This window comes from Drosophila albomicans, chromosome 2R (genome assembly GCF_009650485.2).
Source record: "Drosophila albomicans strain 15112-1751.03 chromosome 2R, ASM965048v2, whole genome shotgun sequence".
Lineage (NCBI taxonomy): Eukaryota > Metazoa > Arthropoda > Insecta > Diptera > Drosophilidae > Drosophila > Drosophila albomicans.
In genome coordinates, this window is record NC_047631.2 from 14,083,828 (window position 1) to 14,097,581 (window position 13,754).

General features: G+C 40.5%; 6 protein-coding genes across 7 annotated transcripts; 2 read left to right on the forward strand and 4 right to left on the reverse strand.

Annotated features, from left to right (window-relative positions):
• The first annotated feature begins 388 nt into the window (after nucleotides 1-388).
• On the forward strand, nucleotides 389-1,272 carry LOC117576380 (uncharacterized). 2 transcript variants are annotated; one of them, XM_034261078.2, is made up of 2 exons: nucleotides 389-511; nucleotides 569-1,272. In XM_034261078.2, exons 1-2 carry the CDS (start codon nucleotides 475-477, stop codon nucleotides 1,234-1,236), a joined length of 705 nt encoding a protein of 234 aa, XP_034116969.1. In that variant the 5' UTR covers nucleotides 389-474; the 3' UTR covers nucleotides 1,237-1,272. The 2 variants fall into 2 exon arrangements, with proteins under 2 accessions (XP_034116969.1, XP_034116970.1); XM_034261079.2 differs by having other exon boundaries at nucleotides 398-511; nucleotides 572-1,272.
• A 7-nt stretch (nucleotides 1,273-1,279) lies between these two features.
• Nucleotides 1,280-6,010, reverse strand: LOC117576378 (solute carrier family 52, riboflavin transporter, member 3-A). Its single transcript, XM_034261076.2, has 3 exons — nucleotides 5,344-6,010; nucleotides 1,666-2,833; nucleotides 1,280-1,597 (listed from the first exon to the last, which is right to left on the reverse strand). The coding sequence occupies exons 1-3, from the start codon at nucleotides 5,439-5,441 to the stop codon at nucleotides 1,400-1,402; spliced, it is 1,464 nt and encodes a 487-aa protein (XP_034116967.2). The 5' UTR covers nucleotides 5,442-6,010; the 3' UTR covers nucleotides 1,280-1,399.
• A 307-nt stretch (nucleotides 6,011-6,317) lies between these two features.
• On the reverse strand, nucleotides 6,318-7,989 carry LOC117575794 (ferrochelatase, mitochondrial). The gene is made up of 5 exons (XM_034260170.2): nucleotides 7,879-7,989; nucleotides 7,439-7,820; nucleotides 7,277-7,378; nucleotides 6,891-7,212; nucleotides 6,318-6,829 (listed from the first exon to the last, which is right to left on the reverse strand). The coding sequence occupies exons 1-5, from the start codon at nucleotides 7,982-7,984 to the stop codon at nucleotides 6,515-6,517; spliced, it is 1,227 nt and encodes a 408-aa protein (XP_034116061.2). The 5' UTR covers nucleotides 7,985-7,989; the 3' UTR covers nucleotides 6,318-6,514.
• Nucleotides 7,990-8,380: 391 nt separating this feature from the next.
• Nucleotides 8,381-10,070, forward strand: LOC117574593 (39 kDa FK506-binding nuclear protein). Its single transcript, XM_034258477.2, has 3 exons — nucleotides 8,381-8,536; nucleotides 8,753-8,965; nucleotides 9,028-10,070. The coding sequence occupies exons 1-3, from the start codon at nucleotides 8,521-8,523 to the stop codon at nucleotides 9,873-9,875; spliced, it is 1,077 nt and encodes a 358-aa protein (XP_034114368.2). The 5' UTR covers nucleotides 8,381-8,520; the 3' UTR covers nucleotides 9,876-10,070.
• On the reverse strand, nucleotides 10,062-11,005 carry LOC117574594 (39S ribosomal protein L9, mitochondrial). Its single transcript, XM_034258478.2, has 2 exons — nucleotides 10,847-11,005; nucleotides 10,062-10,779 (listed from the first exon to the last, which is right to left on the reverse strand). Exons 1-2 carry the CDS (start codon nucleotides 10,916-10,918, stop codon nucleotides 10,087-10,089), a joined length of 765 nt encoding a protein of 254 aa, XP_034114369.2. The 5' UTR covers nucleotides 10,919-11,005; the 3' UTR covers nucleotides 10,062-10,086.
• Nucleotides 11,006-11,152: 147 nt separating this feature from the next.
• Nucleotides 11,153-13,470, reverse strand: LOC117574592 (melanization protease 1). Its single transcript, XM_052007653.1, has 5 exons — nucleotides 13,270-13,470; nucleotides 12,780-12,943; nucleotides 12,501-12,717; nucleotides 11,413-11,985; nucleotides 11,153-11,355 (listed from the first exon to the last, which is right to left on the reverse strand). Exons 1-5 carry the CDS (start codon nucleotides 13,325-13,327, stop codon nucleotides 11,204-11,206), a joined length of 1,164 nt encoding a protein of 387 aa, XP_051863613.1. The 5' UTR covers nucleotides 13,328-13,470; the 3' UTR covers nucleotides 11,153-11,203.
• Between the last annotated feature and the right edge of the window lie 284 nt (nucleotides 13,471-13,754).

Consider the following 13,754-nt stretch of genomic DNA (forward strand, 5'->3'; position numbering starts at 1 on the left):
TTTTAAGAGCCTTAAGACTCTAATGTAGGATTTATTACAATAATAATAATTAATTTAATATTTTTTAATTATGCACAGAAAGATGCTTAATAAGATAATAACAAAAGTGTAAGGAATTAAATGTTAATATAAAATAGGTTTTCAAATTAAAATTTGTAGATCTTTGAATCTTTCAGAAATTAGAATTTATATTTTAATAGCGCTGGAATTCATCAAATATAGGTAATACAAGAATATGCATGATTTATTTATTTTCTTTAAAATAAAAATTACCTCAAATTGGAACTCCTCTTCTTAGAAAGTGGCTCTCTTTACGATTGAGAAACTAAATTTATATTTTCTATAAAGTACAATATTCAAAATGTAGCTCAATCTGGGCTAGCTATGATTTGAAGTAAATAATTTGTTAAACAGAGCAGTAGTTAAATCAGAATATTAAATTTCGGTAGTTAAAAACCTTATTTCCTGTGTTCAATGGACAATGCCGACAAAAGTGAAGAGAAAATTCGTGGTATGATATAGACTTAAGTCAATCAAAGATATGAATCCACTATATAATAAATCTCAGCAGTTATATTGGAAGCAAATGATGAAGAAAATCGACAGACCAACATTTGCAGCTATTTAGAGAATCTACAGGATCGTCTCAAGCTGACCGTAAAACAGCATTCACAAATAATTAACTCATCGGTAAGCTTGATCAAGGAACTAGGCGAGGTGTCCACGATGCTGACATTAAGTCAAGCGGGCTCAGATCTGCAGATCACGAAGATCAAGCGCTTGATCATGGAATTCGAAAACATGCATTCTGGCGACTCTGGTCAAGCTTTAAGCTGCAACGAAGTGAGAAATCTTCAGGGAATTATTGCGGATTATCGACGTCTGGACGAAAGTCATTTGCTGCAAGACAGTCTAATGTGTTGCAAACTGGCCAATGAATCATTGAACAAAGTGCAAACAATGATGAATCAATTGACAGCAAATGGCTGGAGAACGAGTGAAGCATCGCCTCAGGGCAGCCAAATTTTAGGTGCTAGTCCGAGTGCCAATTGTAGTTTGCGGGAGAAGATACGGGCATTCAATCAAGCCTCTGAGCAGGGCAAGAATCCACTTCAAAACTTCGCAATGTGCTTCAGCAGCAAGAGCAACACAGATATTATGCCCAACCGATCCCACACGAACTCCGGATACGAGGGAGATGTGGACAGTGAAGTAGATAAGTCGTTGCAATCTTGATACATAACAAATTTCAGTTTTGATAATGCAAGCTCAAGTTTAAGTACAAATATATATTTGATATAAATTCTTGCAACTTTTTAACGCTATGAACTAAACTACAATATCAACTAATAAAATGGACTACGAGGTAAAAGATGATGATAAAAATCACGTGCGTGTGTCAACAAGACGTATCTGCGGCCACAAAGTATCGTGTGTAGTTAATTGCAAAGAATATGGAGACGGCGCCAATGGCTGAACCCAGCTGTGTAATGGCGCCCACCCAGACCAAGGATTGTCCGCCCTGAGCTCGCATAACCGTGGTGATGCCCAGCTTCGTGTAGCTAACAATACCCAGCACCAGAGTCCAAGCTGTCACCTGCAATAAAAGAAAGTTGCATCATTAATATAACAGCGAATGGCGCAGAGAATTAAGTGCAAACTTACGACCAAGACCATGCCAATAGTTTGATCATAAAGTGGCGGATAGGGACTCAGCACAGCGGTGGTAAACACATAGCCGGTGAGGATTGCAGCGAGCGTGGAGAGCACATAGATCACGCGCAGTGATGTGAAATGCAGGAACATGGCCAAGAAACAGGCCACCGGATTGGCAATCACACTTAACGTGGCCGACAGATGATACGCCCTTGTGCCATATGGAGCACTCGAGTAGGATTGAATGCTGCCAAACATGCCATTGCTGAACAACGAGATGGCGCCCATCAACAGCAGCATGCCAATGTATTGCCCCCTACTTAGTTTCTCCACTTTGGTGGGCTGATTATCATCCTGTCCATACTCGTATTTATTGCCCTTGCTCACAGTCACCTGAGCGTATTCTTTTTTTGACAAAGGCAGTGCATGGAGCAGCGTGTAGCCAATATAGCTGAGCACCATCAGACCAAATAAGATGAGGAAGAACACCTTGGTGTCAAAGAGCGGCGGCTGCGTTTCCTGCTCGTAAATTTCCTCTCCTGTTTCGGTCACATTCACCAGCACACAGCTGCCGGTGTTGCCAATGCCTTGGATGAGAGCCGTTACACTGGGCAGCAGACCACTCAAGCCCTCGCCAATGAAATAGGTGACCATGTACTGCTCCTTAAAGCGTCCCATATAGGGCATGAAGAGCACGGAACTTGTGCACGCATTGACTGCCGTGAAGATGGTCAGAATGAAGAGCGCCACGCTGTGTTCGTTGCCCATGATCGTGGCTGTTTTGTTGTAGAAGAAGGCAGTGAAGATGCAAGAGAGCGTGCCAATGGCGAGCACTGCGTGGATGGTCCAGCCATCGTTGAGCTTCCAGGGTGAGTACTTTTGAAAGGCAGTGTAGAGCAGTGGTCCGAGATTTCCCAATTGCACCATGACGCTGAGATACGAGGGCAGACTCCAGCCTTCGGGCGCCTCGTTCACCAGCAACGGCAACTGAATGAAGCTGCCATTGACGCCCAGCCAAGTGCCGATGCCAAAGAATATGGCCAGCAGATCGACGATCCAATTGCGATTCTTGAACGCATTGCCTGCGGCTTTAAGCTCCATCTTGTTGTTGGCAATGATGTGGCGTGAGGCTCTCCTGAAGAATGCACTCAGCTCGCTCGACTCGTCGTTGGCGCATCTGTGGAGAGTCGAAAATGGTGTTTAGATAAGGTTTATTCTGGATTTACGTAGAGAAGTCTAATTCTTTGCCTTGCCTCACAATGAATGAGGCCAGGCCACAAATGTTGTCTGCAGTTCTGCGGTTGCACAATGCACATTACCCTGAAATTGTAGTTCAGTGTAGTCTGAACAATTTCCGCTGCAAATCTAATCAACTGTTTTTACACATATCCAGTAAACATGTGGAATAGGGTATAATGTCTAACTGGTCAAGCACAGAATATGAAACAAGTATTTCTATCTATCCATCAGGCTTAAAACGATTCAATTTCATCTCAATATTTATAAGATAATAACTTTGAATAAAACTTTTTTTGATTGTCTAGAATCAGTTTGAAATCAGCTATATTTTTCATAAGCTCCTATTCCATAGAAATAAACTATATTTTTAACATAACCCTGCTTTAAATTATATTTCTTTAATATCTTAAGTTTAAAACTTTGAAGTACCGGGTATTGCTAAGTCAGTATAATTGTTAATGGCTACTTTTCATAAGCTCCTATTCCATAGGAATAAACTATATTTTTAACTGCTCTAAATTATATTTCTTTAATATTTTCTGTTTGAAACTTTTAAGTACCGGGTATTGCTTAGTCAAGCATAATTGTTAATCTTTTTGCTTTCTCGAGTTTCCTTATTAATTGTAGAGTAAACATCTTTGTTTACCTTTAATTACACACCAAAAAGCTTTTTTTTTTTGATAATGCTATCAAGCGTTTAAATAAATACAATTTCGAAAAAGCACTTCAAATACAGATTCATTTATTTTTAAAAAAAGGCTGTAAATGTAAACAAACTTTGATAATGGATTATTTATGAGCTTTATACAAGCTCCACACTCTTTGTTCGTTTGGTAGATAATGGAAAAGTTTTGAGGTTTGCGGTGAAATTTTGCATTAAAAGATTTTCGCTATTTATAAGCACATACTTTTGAAGTGCACTGTATATTATAATCCATGGCACTGCTGTGTGAAATACGATAGCTGACCTATGCTGAAATATTATCAGTAATTTCGAAATCAAATATTGTGCTGTCGTTGACAAGACAGACCAGAAATATACAAAAGTATTTGTATATATTTATTTGTATATATATTTACATTACATTTGTTGCTGAAAAGCGAGAGTTTGCTTAAGTGCTATAATATTAGCGTCAAGTGTTAGATAACAGTAAAATTGATAATTGAGAAAGGAAGACGCTTCAATTAGAAACAAATCACTTCTAATCAAGATAGTAACGTGGGCGTCTGCAGCTATAAACTGAAGTGGAGCAATTCTCACCCGACTTTCCACACGTATTTTCAAAACGAGATAATTTCTGAATTGAATTAGTTTATGAGCTCGACGTCACGCTGGCTAATAAACATCCATTCGACTACAGACATTGTTTACTGTCGCTTCAGACCATGACGAATCTGAAACTAACTATGTTCATATACATACATCATTTGTATGTATTTTTTATGTACATTTAACAGGTATACAATTTGGGGTCTTCAAGCTTCAGATACTTAAAAACAGGTTTTGATTTTCGTGAAATAAGTTACCAAAAAATAATGAAAAAAAGCTAAATTTTGGCGTACTCGACTCTGGGATATCCTATATCTTAATTTTTAAGCAATTTACACACCTAATATACAATCTTAATTAAATTTTTATGGATTAAGCTTTTATTACTGCATAAAATGTATAATATTTAATTTCACAAAATCTTCTATCTTATGTTTCTTACTTTATTTTCCTAAATTTTACTTAAATTTTGCTCTTTTACTCTTATTCTATTATATTAATTCACAATCGCTTGTGAAAAGGTTCAATAATTTAATGTACCGTACTTCAAAAAATGTACCGGACTTGGGTCAGAAATGTACCTAATATGGAAAGCGTGGAAGGGAAATTTGTTTATATAAGAATTGTTTGTTGCCTCGTTACTTTATATAAGTGGTAACGCTAAATTGATGTGTACAAAAGGGATTATAAATGGTTGGCTATATATGTATTTCGTTAATATCTTCAACGTTTATTACGCTTACTACGCTTAGATAAAAGCTTCGTTTTGTGTCAAGTCCAATTGGAAGAGAAGTTTTATACCCTTATACAAAGTGTTCATAGGAATTTATTGTTGCCTCGTTGCCTAATATAAGTGGAAATGCTATTATAATGTACACAATTTGCTTGATATACATACATATATATCTATATAATCTTGTGCGTTTATGATCTAACTTTATTATGGTTTTGAAATATGCAGCTTAGATAAGAAATTGTCTTCTTCTAATAAGCATGTGTCAAAGTCCACATTGTTCCGCTTTTGTCTCTGATCTCTGGCAATCATTGTTTTGAGATATGTAAATGTGATGCTGACTGTAGGAATCACTCTGACACACTTTGTATCACCGCTTTTAAGCACAATTATTGTCACTTTATGGTGTTGACAATGAAGTAAAAAACAACGCGACAACACTCACCTGTCGAACTGGCGCGTTCCAAATCCGGCGTCGTTCGGCGTCGAGAGCACGGCGTAAACTGCTCCAGAGTGGCCATTATTTTTGGTCCCAGACGACATGCCGGGTGTTGCAATTACGCACGGTTATTATAACTGGATTTACCTTATTAATTTATGATCAATATGCCGATGCGTAGATTAGATTGTGTGTTATATGGGAGAGCAGAGCACTCTTTACAGTGGGATGCGCTTACACAAATACTGGGCATTAATTGCTTGGCAATTTCGAGCGTGGCTTAATTGGCGGGCAATAAGAAAACGTCTGATTGGAGAATGTTTCAAACAGAGAACGAGAGCGAGAGAGTGCGAATGGCAATGAACCGCATTTATTTTCCAACGAAGAATGTTTTTTGTTGTTGTGATTTCTGAGAATTCAGCAGCGATTGATTTATTTAAATGTAATCGAAGTCCCAACTTTATTTGTTGCGTACAAAAGAAATGCTTTGGAAATGTATTTTATAAACTGTGCCACAATTTTGTTATGCAATTGAACATTTGATGAATGTTACCAAATTAGAAATTTCACAAGTTGCTGCTGGGGCAGAGCGCGTGTAACCTTTAAGAACTCCGTTGGCCATTACAATTGAAATGTTGATGGGCTCACCATAAATATACAAAAAAACGAATACTAATACTTAAACTGACAGTGGTGATATAAAACAGCTGATTGCCACTAACCGGTGCTAACACAATAAAAAGGTTGTTATATTGCGCATGTCAATAACACTGTACTCACGCGTGACGTCACAAGCCCCCACACCGAGAGAGCGGGAGAGTGTGAGTAAACGTGTATTTCCATTCAACATTCAAATGCTTTGTATGAGTGACGTAGCAGCCAGTCTAATGATGACGAATCAGCATGATATGCCATTTGTGATTATGATTAGCAATCGTGAGCGTCTGGGAGGGAGAGAGAGAGAAGCTAAAACAGTTTGTTATTGTTTGTGCAGCATTTGTTTTTATTTTCAGAGTTTTGTTATTATTACTGCCCAATAGAATTTGCCATAGCCCAAGTATTAAAAACTAAATGATAGATTTTGGATGAGTGTGATTAACGATAGCTTGAAGCTGCATCACTTTAAAATTACAGAACAGTAGGTGCATCATAAATATGTAAATTTCATGTCTTTCTCTCAATGCGAGCAGAGCTGTTGATACCATTTCTTGCTCTCGCGGCAGCGTGGATTGGTGCACATTGGACACCGCATTAAGAACTTTGGATTCACAGGTTGAGTGGACTTTAAATGATCGGCCACAATGCTGCTTAGCGCCTCTATAAACAAAGGATGATCATTCGGTGCGGCAGCTCGGCGAATCTCCTCCACACCGACATCCTTGGCCAGTTCATCGCAGTACTCAATGTCCAGTTCGTGCAGCGTCTCAATGTGCTCATTCACAAAGGCAATAGGTACTAGAATAAAATTCTTGCGACCTTGCTTCACGTAGCCCTAAGAATTGGAGTTCATGTATTGAGTTGAATTATATTAATGTTTTCAGCTTTGTAATTACTTTAATTGCATCATCGGTAGCCGGTGCCAGCCACGGCAAAGGACCGACTTTCGACTGCCAGGCCAAGCTATAGGGATTACTCTGGCCCAGCTCTTGCATGACCATGTGAACACTGGCGCCAATCTCAGAGGGATAAGCGTCACCTCGATTCACCGCCTTGAGAGGCAACGAGTGTGCGGTGAAGAGTATGACGACATCATTGCGCTTGGTTTCCACAAACTTGGCCAGTTCTTCGCGTATGCGTTGGGCGAATGTCTTGATAAGCAGCGGATGTGTGCCCCACCGATCGATAATGCTCCACTTGATATTGGTGGGCAGCGAACTGCAATACAGCAATAAACTTGATAAGTTCTCTATTGATTATCATCAGGAAGGTTGTCACTTACTTATCGCGGTAGTGGGAGAAGATAGAGTTGAAGCTTGAGCCAGATGTGGCGCAGCTGTATTGTGGGTACTGTGAGAAGAGCACCACGCGTTCCGGCTTATCACTAAGTTAAAGGGGAATATTTACATTAATATACTTCGCCATTAAGCAGTACTTGACTAACCTCTCAATCTTGGCCAGCGTGTCCTCTGTAAGCGGATTAACATAACGGAATCCGACGTAGTGTTTATGCGGCGCTGTTGCCGGCGACACTTTATCCAGCTGCTCGCACATCAATTGACCCTGCAACTCTGTCCACTTTAGTATTGGCGAACCGCCTCCGATTTCCTTGTATTTCTTTTGCACTTCTGGTGTACGCCGCTGGGCAATCCATGGGCCCAGCCGGCTCTGCACTGGCAGTTGAATCATATCTCGATCAGTCATAATACGCAACAGATAATCGTGCACTTGATCTGTATGCTGAGGTCCTCCCATGTTGAGCATGAGAATTGCAGTCTTGGCCTGTTGCTGGCGGCCAGCGCTTGTTGCGAAGTTGGCAGCATTGTCTGTAAAGTAATTCCGGTACAACTTATGTTATTGCAATAAATATTGCATTTTACTTACTTGCCAATCTACTTAAATTTGTCTTATGCAAAAAAAGCATTCTTGTTATCAGAGAGAAACTTGTAATCAACGTGTGACCGCCACTTGAATTTAAAATTTTTACCATAGTGCATTGCAAAATGTACTAAATTTGTCTGTTGAAAAAATTTCATTAAGCGATGTCGATTTAAATTACTTTCATGTTTTTAATATGTGTATTTGTAAATGGAGGCTTAATTATTATAAGTTATCTATAAATGAATTTCGCTAATAATGCGTAAAAATACCATATTTTTGAATCAACACGAGTAACCGCTCTATATGCGACAGTTATATGTAGGTTATACTTAATGTTTATTATTTACCAAAAAATGCAATGAATATTTAATTATTTTTCAAATACTAACAAATCTGTAAAATTTCCGAAATAAGCTGAATTTCGAAAATACATAAATACGTTAGCTAAATGGCCATGCAGGGTTGCACTCAACCGTTTGAACGCTGAGCTATCGGTGAATGGCAATTTCAATAACGTTGGCGCCGGAATGTCATTACATCTTTTCCAGCACTGCGAGTAGCCGGCGTCGGTCTTCTGTCGTAGCGCATTTCAGTAGTGCACGTTTTTTCTTTAAATTCCGCGACAAATAAATCAAAAACTTCAACATGTCGATGTTTTGGGGTAAGTTTCAAGAGTCTTTTAACGATTTTAATTGTTCCTACTCGCGTTTAACTACGAAATTAACGCGCGATACGTAATTTCCTTTATGAACTAAGTTGGCACCACGTGCTTGCAGCTAAAGCATCAGCGTGGATTTATCCCCTCTAATCTTCGTCTCTCCCACTTTCCACTTTCGATTTTAATATGAATTTTAATGATCTCTTATTTTTTAAACAGGATTAAGTATGAAGCCTAACCGCAAATACACACAAACGATTGTGAAATCCTTCCACATTTCTGGTGCCGCTTTGGAAGAAGGCGATTTGGCCAAACTTTATATTACGGCCGATAAAAATAAGTTTATTGTGGCGACTTTATCCAAAAACATCCCACAGATCGCATTGGACTTGAATTTCTGCAAAGGCGACAAGATCATGTTCCAAACGACTGGTAAACTAAATACATAAATTTGTAATGCATTTTTTTTTTTAATGAAATGTGAAATTTTCTAGGCAATGCTAGCGTTTCATTGATTGGTTATCTACATGATGCTGAGGAATCTGACGATGAAGATTTCGAGGATGATGAGTATGCAGCCCTAGCCGAAGGCCTGGAGAAAGGCGAAGGTGCAGAGAATGAGTCTGACTCTGAGGAAGGAAGCGACGATGAGGAGGACGAGGATGACAGCAAACTAGCTGCTGAATACTCATCATTCCTCGAAGATAATGAATCTGGCGAAGAAGAGCAAAGCGATGATGATGATGAAGAAGAGGAGGAGGATGATGAGGAATCCGATGAAGAGGATACACCCAAGGCCAAGAAAGCCAAGATTGCAGAGAGTGCAAAGAAACCCGCCAAGGCGCAAAACGGTGTCGCCAAAGCCGACAAGAAGCAGCAACAGCAACAACAGCAGCAGCAACAGAAGTCAAAAAAAGATAAGAAAGCTGCTGGCGAAGACAAGAAGGAGCAGCCCAAGGGCAAGGAGGGCAAGCAACAACAGCAGCAGCAGCAATCTGGTGGAGAGCGCACAATTGCTGGCGGCGTTAAGGTGCAGGATTTGAATGCCGGCAATGGTCCTGAGGCCAAGCAAGGCAAACGCGTCTCGGTTTACTACATTGGTCGCCTTAAGTCCAACAACAAGACGTTCGACAGCATGCAAAAGGGCAACGGATTTAAGTTTGCCCTCGGCGGTGGCGAAGTTATCAAGGGCTGGGATGTTGGTGTTGCTGGCATGAAGGTTGGCGGCAAGCGTCGCATTACTTGCCCCGCCCATATGGCATATGGTGCTCGTGGTCATCCGCCCACCATTCCACCAAACTCGACTCTGGTCTTTGACGTGGAGCTGAAGGCTGTTCATTAAAAATTTGTGCGATTTACTTTTTTACCCCCATAAATAGACACTTAAATATTATAGTAGCTTAAGCATAATGAAATATTTTCTGGTGGCATCATCACAACTCTTTTTTTGATTTATAACATATATTTGTAATACACTTAGCGTGTTAAATGAAACGTTGATTTAAAATAAAAACAGATTTATAAGATTACAACAGTATTTAAATGTGTGCAAATTAAGCTTGCTTTTCGGGAGTTTCACTTCGTTCGGGTAAACCCACATCCAATAATGGCTCGGATGGCAGTTTCCAGTGCTCCAGAACATAGGGCAATCGTTCGCTGGGATCAGTGCTCCAATGGTGAATGCGACATTTTAGATTCGCCTGCTCCAACTTATTGATCGTGATGGTGCAGTTGAACTCCTTGTTCTCTTTGCGTAGATCGGGTCCCTCGATGCGCTCCTTGGGCAACGTGATGCATTCCTCGCGGCAATGGAAGCCTGCCTTGCGCAACGATGCTTTAATGTGCCATGGCTCAATTACCCAAGGTTCGTCCTTGTTCATGATCACCGCCAATACAATGGACTCCAGCATATTGACGGTACGCTGGGCGTAGGGCGAACTATGCTTCACCGCAGACTTTTCCGCCTCTGTCTTGGCATATTTGGCAATGTTCTCGGGTGTTTTGTAGGTAGCTAATCCGGGTAGCAAAAGCTTGTTGTACACGAAATTGGGTTTCATGGAAACAACGTCTCCCTTGTCGCCAACGCCTTCGACGAAGGTCTTTAGCACCACCTCCATGTTTGGGCTTTTCTTGACGAGCGTGTCCTCGACCAGTTCATAAATGAAGTGCTTAGCGCGCATGCGACGCGGTTTCTGATTGGTCTTGTGTAATAGAGGATCATACTTGCGCTTCAGCACGAACGTGGTCTGAATGTGGAAGAAAACATGCTGTTTTAGCTCAATTTACAAGTGCAACGATGAGATTAATACTTACTCGCACTTGTTGCTGCAGGCTGGTGACACTTTTGAGTAGATTGAACTGTGTTACACAAATATTTTTCAGCATTTTAAGTCAAAGTTCTTGGGCCCGGCAACTAAAAAAGAGTATTTATTATTATAAAACGTGTGCCAGTGTTGCGGAACGTACAATCAGCTAACAGTGGTTAACGAAAGTCTATCAGCTGTTAACGCAAGGCTGCTTCAACAAATATCGATTTCCGTATCAAGTCAAGTAATATATCGATTATTGTTTTGGCGCCAAAGAAGTCGTAACGAAAGTTTGAGTGAGCAAAGTTTAGACTACAGTGTTTAATAATCATTTATTCATATTTATGACAATATGTGTGTATGCTTATGGCCTAATTGTGCTGTCAATCCATTCAATGTATGCGGATACAAGTGTGTAAACGCCAGGCCAGCCAGCTAAGCCGCAAGGTGTGGGACCATACGACACCACGCCGGTAAGAAAATAGTTGCCATATCCATCAGTAATTTCTTCCATAACTGTAATTAAAATAAGATGTCAATTCATTTGTCTTAAGAATGGAATTAATGCTTTACCTAAGGGACCGCCCGAGTCACCGCGACATGAATCGACACCTTCCACGCCGCCAGCGCAAATTTGGCTGGAGGAAATGGAGCGTCGTTGAGATGAATATCGATTGTTGCAGGCCTCTGAGGTCACAGGTTCGATTTCAGCCTTTAGTTTAATATTGGATGTGGCATTCGTTTCGGTTCTTCCCCAGCCAGCGACAACCATTTTTCTACCAAGGAAAATGGTATTGCGTTGCTCTGGCCGCGTGGGCAAACAAACTGGGGAGATGAAGTCGGTTAAGGCGACTTGATTTTGCAGGCGCAACAATGCAATATCATTCATTTGATCACGAGCATTGCCAGGGTACTGTGGATGTGGTATTGCTTCACTAACGGGCACATCCACATAAGGATCATTGCAGTCGCTGCGTCCGCTACGCTCCTTGGTGCAATCGGGATCCATGGTCGTATCCCATTCACCCAAACGCACACCAGTGAGCCGCCAATTCGCGGGCACAGCAGATACACAATGCGCTGCAGTAAGCACATATCGATTGTTGATCAGCGAGCCTCCACAATGATGACCGATAACATTGCCCGCTTTGAAAATAGAATTGTTCTTAGTATTGCAGTCAGTTTGAAGAGAGAGAGAGAGTTTGAACTCTCGTTCGAGTATTTGAAGCCATGATACAATTATACAAGGTAGTCTCGTCGGAAAAAGCTGTCCGTCTTTAAACATAACAATGAGTGCGAGTGAAAGAGTCTCAGCACAGCAGTGTGAGCGAGACGACAACGAAATGCGCATTAACCCTTAGACGATGATATTAATATTTACATATTTTGAAGCTGATATTAATGTCTCTTTGACATATTTTTAAAATGTAAATTGTTTATGAACAATATTAATAATATATATGAGAATTGTCTAATTCTCTAAATGTTTTAATTCTATCCGTGTCTACGGCATACATTGCAAAATGTCATTTTGCACAAGGGTTAATTGCAGAAAAAAATTCGTCCGCAGACAACCTCTTGCGTCGAAAAACAAATGCGTACTGACGAAAGCTTTTTCCGACGAGACTACCTTCTATAATTGTATCATGTTTGAAGCTTACGTTTGGTGTACTCGATTAGAGCCAGCCAGGGAAACTCCTTTTTGCCCGTATTCACACCGCCCACAATGCGATTGCCAAAGTTATCACCGCAATTGGGCACTTGGGGCAGCAATCCAGAGAGTTTCACAGGAACCGTTGGTTGGGGCTGTGGTTGAGGTAGGCCTTGATTTCCCCAAACTGGCGCATCGCTTAAGCGGCGACTGTTGGCGCAGCAAATCTGCAAGTTCAAGGTCGTCATAAATAGTTAAGAATTGAATATATTGTCACTGGCATACTCACGATAACCTGATTGTTGCGATAGCCACATTGACTGTTGGCCAGGAATGTACGATCGCTGGCCGAAACCGAGCGCTTTTGAACGAGCTCATAAAGATAGTTGCAACTTTGTAGATAAATGCAGGTTCCGCTTTGTTCCGAAGGTGTTGTGCAATATCCAAAGATTTCTGAAACAAGTTAAAATCGGGAGGTAATTAATTACAAGGCGACGTCATATTAACATATTTATACAAAATACAAATAAAACAAGCAACAAAAATAAAAAAATAAAAAAAACAAAAAACCCCCCTCGGATATGTTTGAGTCGTCAAGATTCCAGCGGGTCGAGTTCAATGGTGATAACCAGTTGCGTTGTTTGCTGTGTTGCTTTGTTTTCAAGCAGCTTTGTGACTCAATTTCTGTTTCTCAGATTCTGATTCTGCTACCACAAAACAAACCAGACCCAGAGACATCCCGACCTGATCTTCCTCCCTTCCCATTCTTTGGAACTTACCTTGTGCATAGCTGAGAAATGTGCTTTGCAGCAATAACAACCCGAGCAGGAGCTTCATTCCGCTTTAAACAATGCTAATAAAAACGCAAGCAGTTATTTTTCTTTCTTTCTTAATGTTTTTTTTTTTTTTTTTAATAATATTAATTCTTTATCTATATAAATGATGCGAGCTTGTCGTGCGCCTGTCGTTTGCCAGTTCAAATCAGACTGAGAGCGGCGTCAAAATATCAGTTTCAATTTACGCTCTGTCCGAGAACGTGAACGAGATTGAGATTGAAATTGAGACTCGAAACTCAGAATCGAAGCGCAGCTCGGAGACAGTGACTGACCGACCGGGCTTATCAGGCAATCGTGCGAAAAAATACTGTTGCTCTCCGGCGGCAAGTGATTAATTTTATATTGTAAACAAGAAATAGCATAAAACTCACAACTGAATGGAGGGCTACGCTCTCCATCTCTCTCTCTCTCTGTGTCTCTCTACTCTC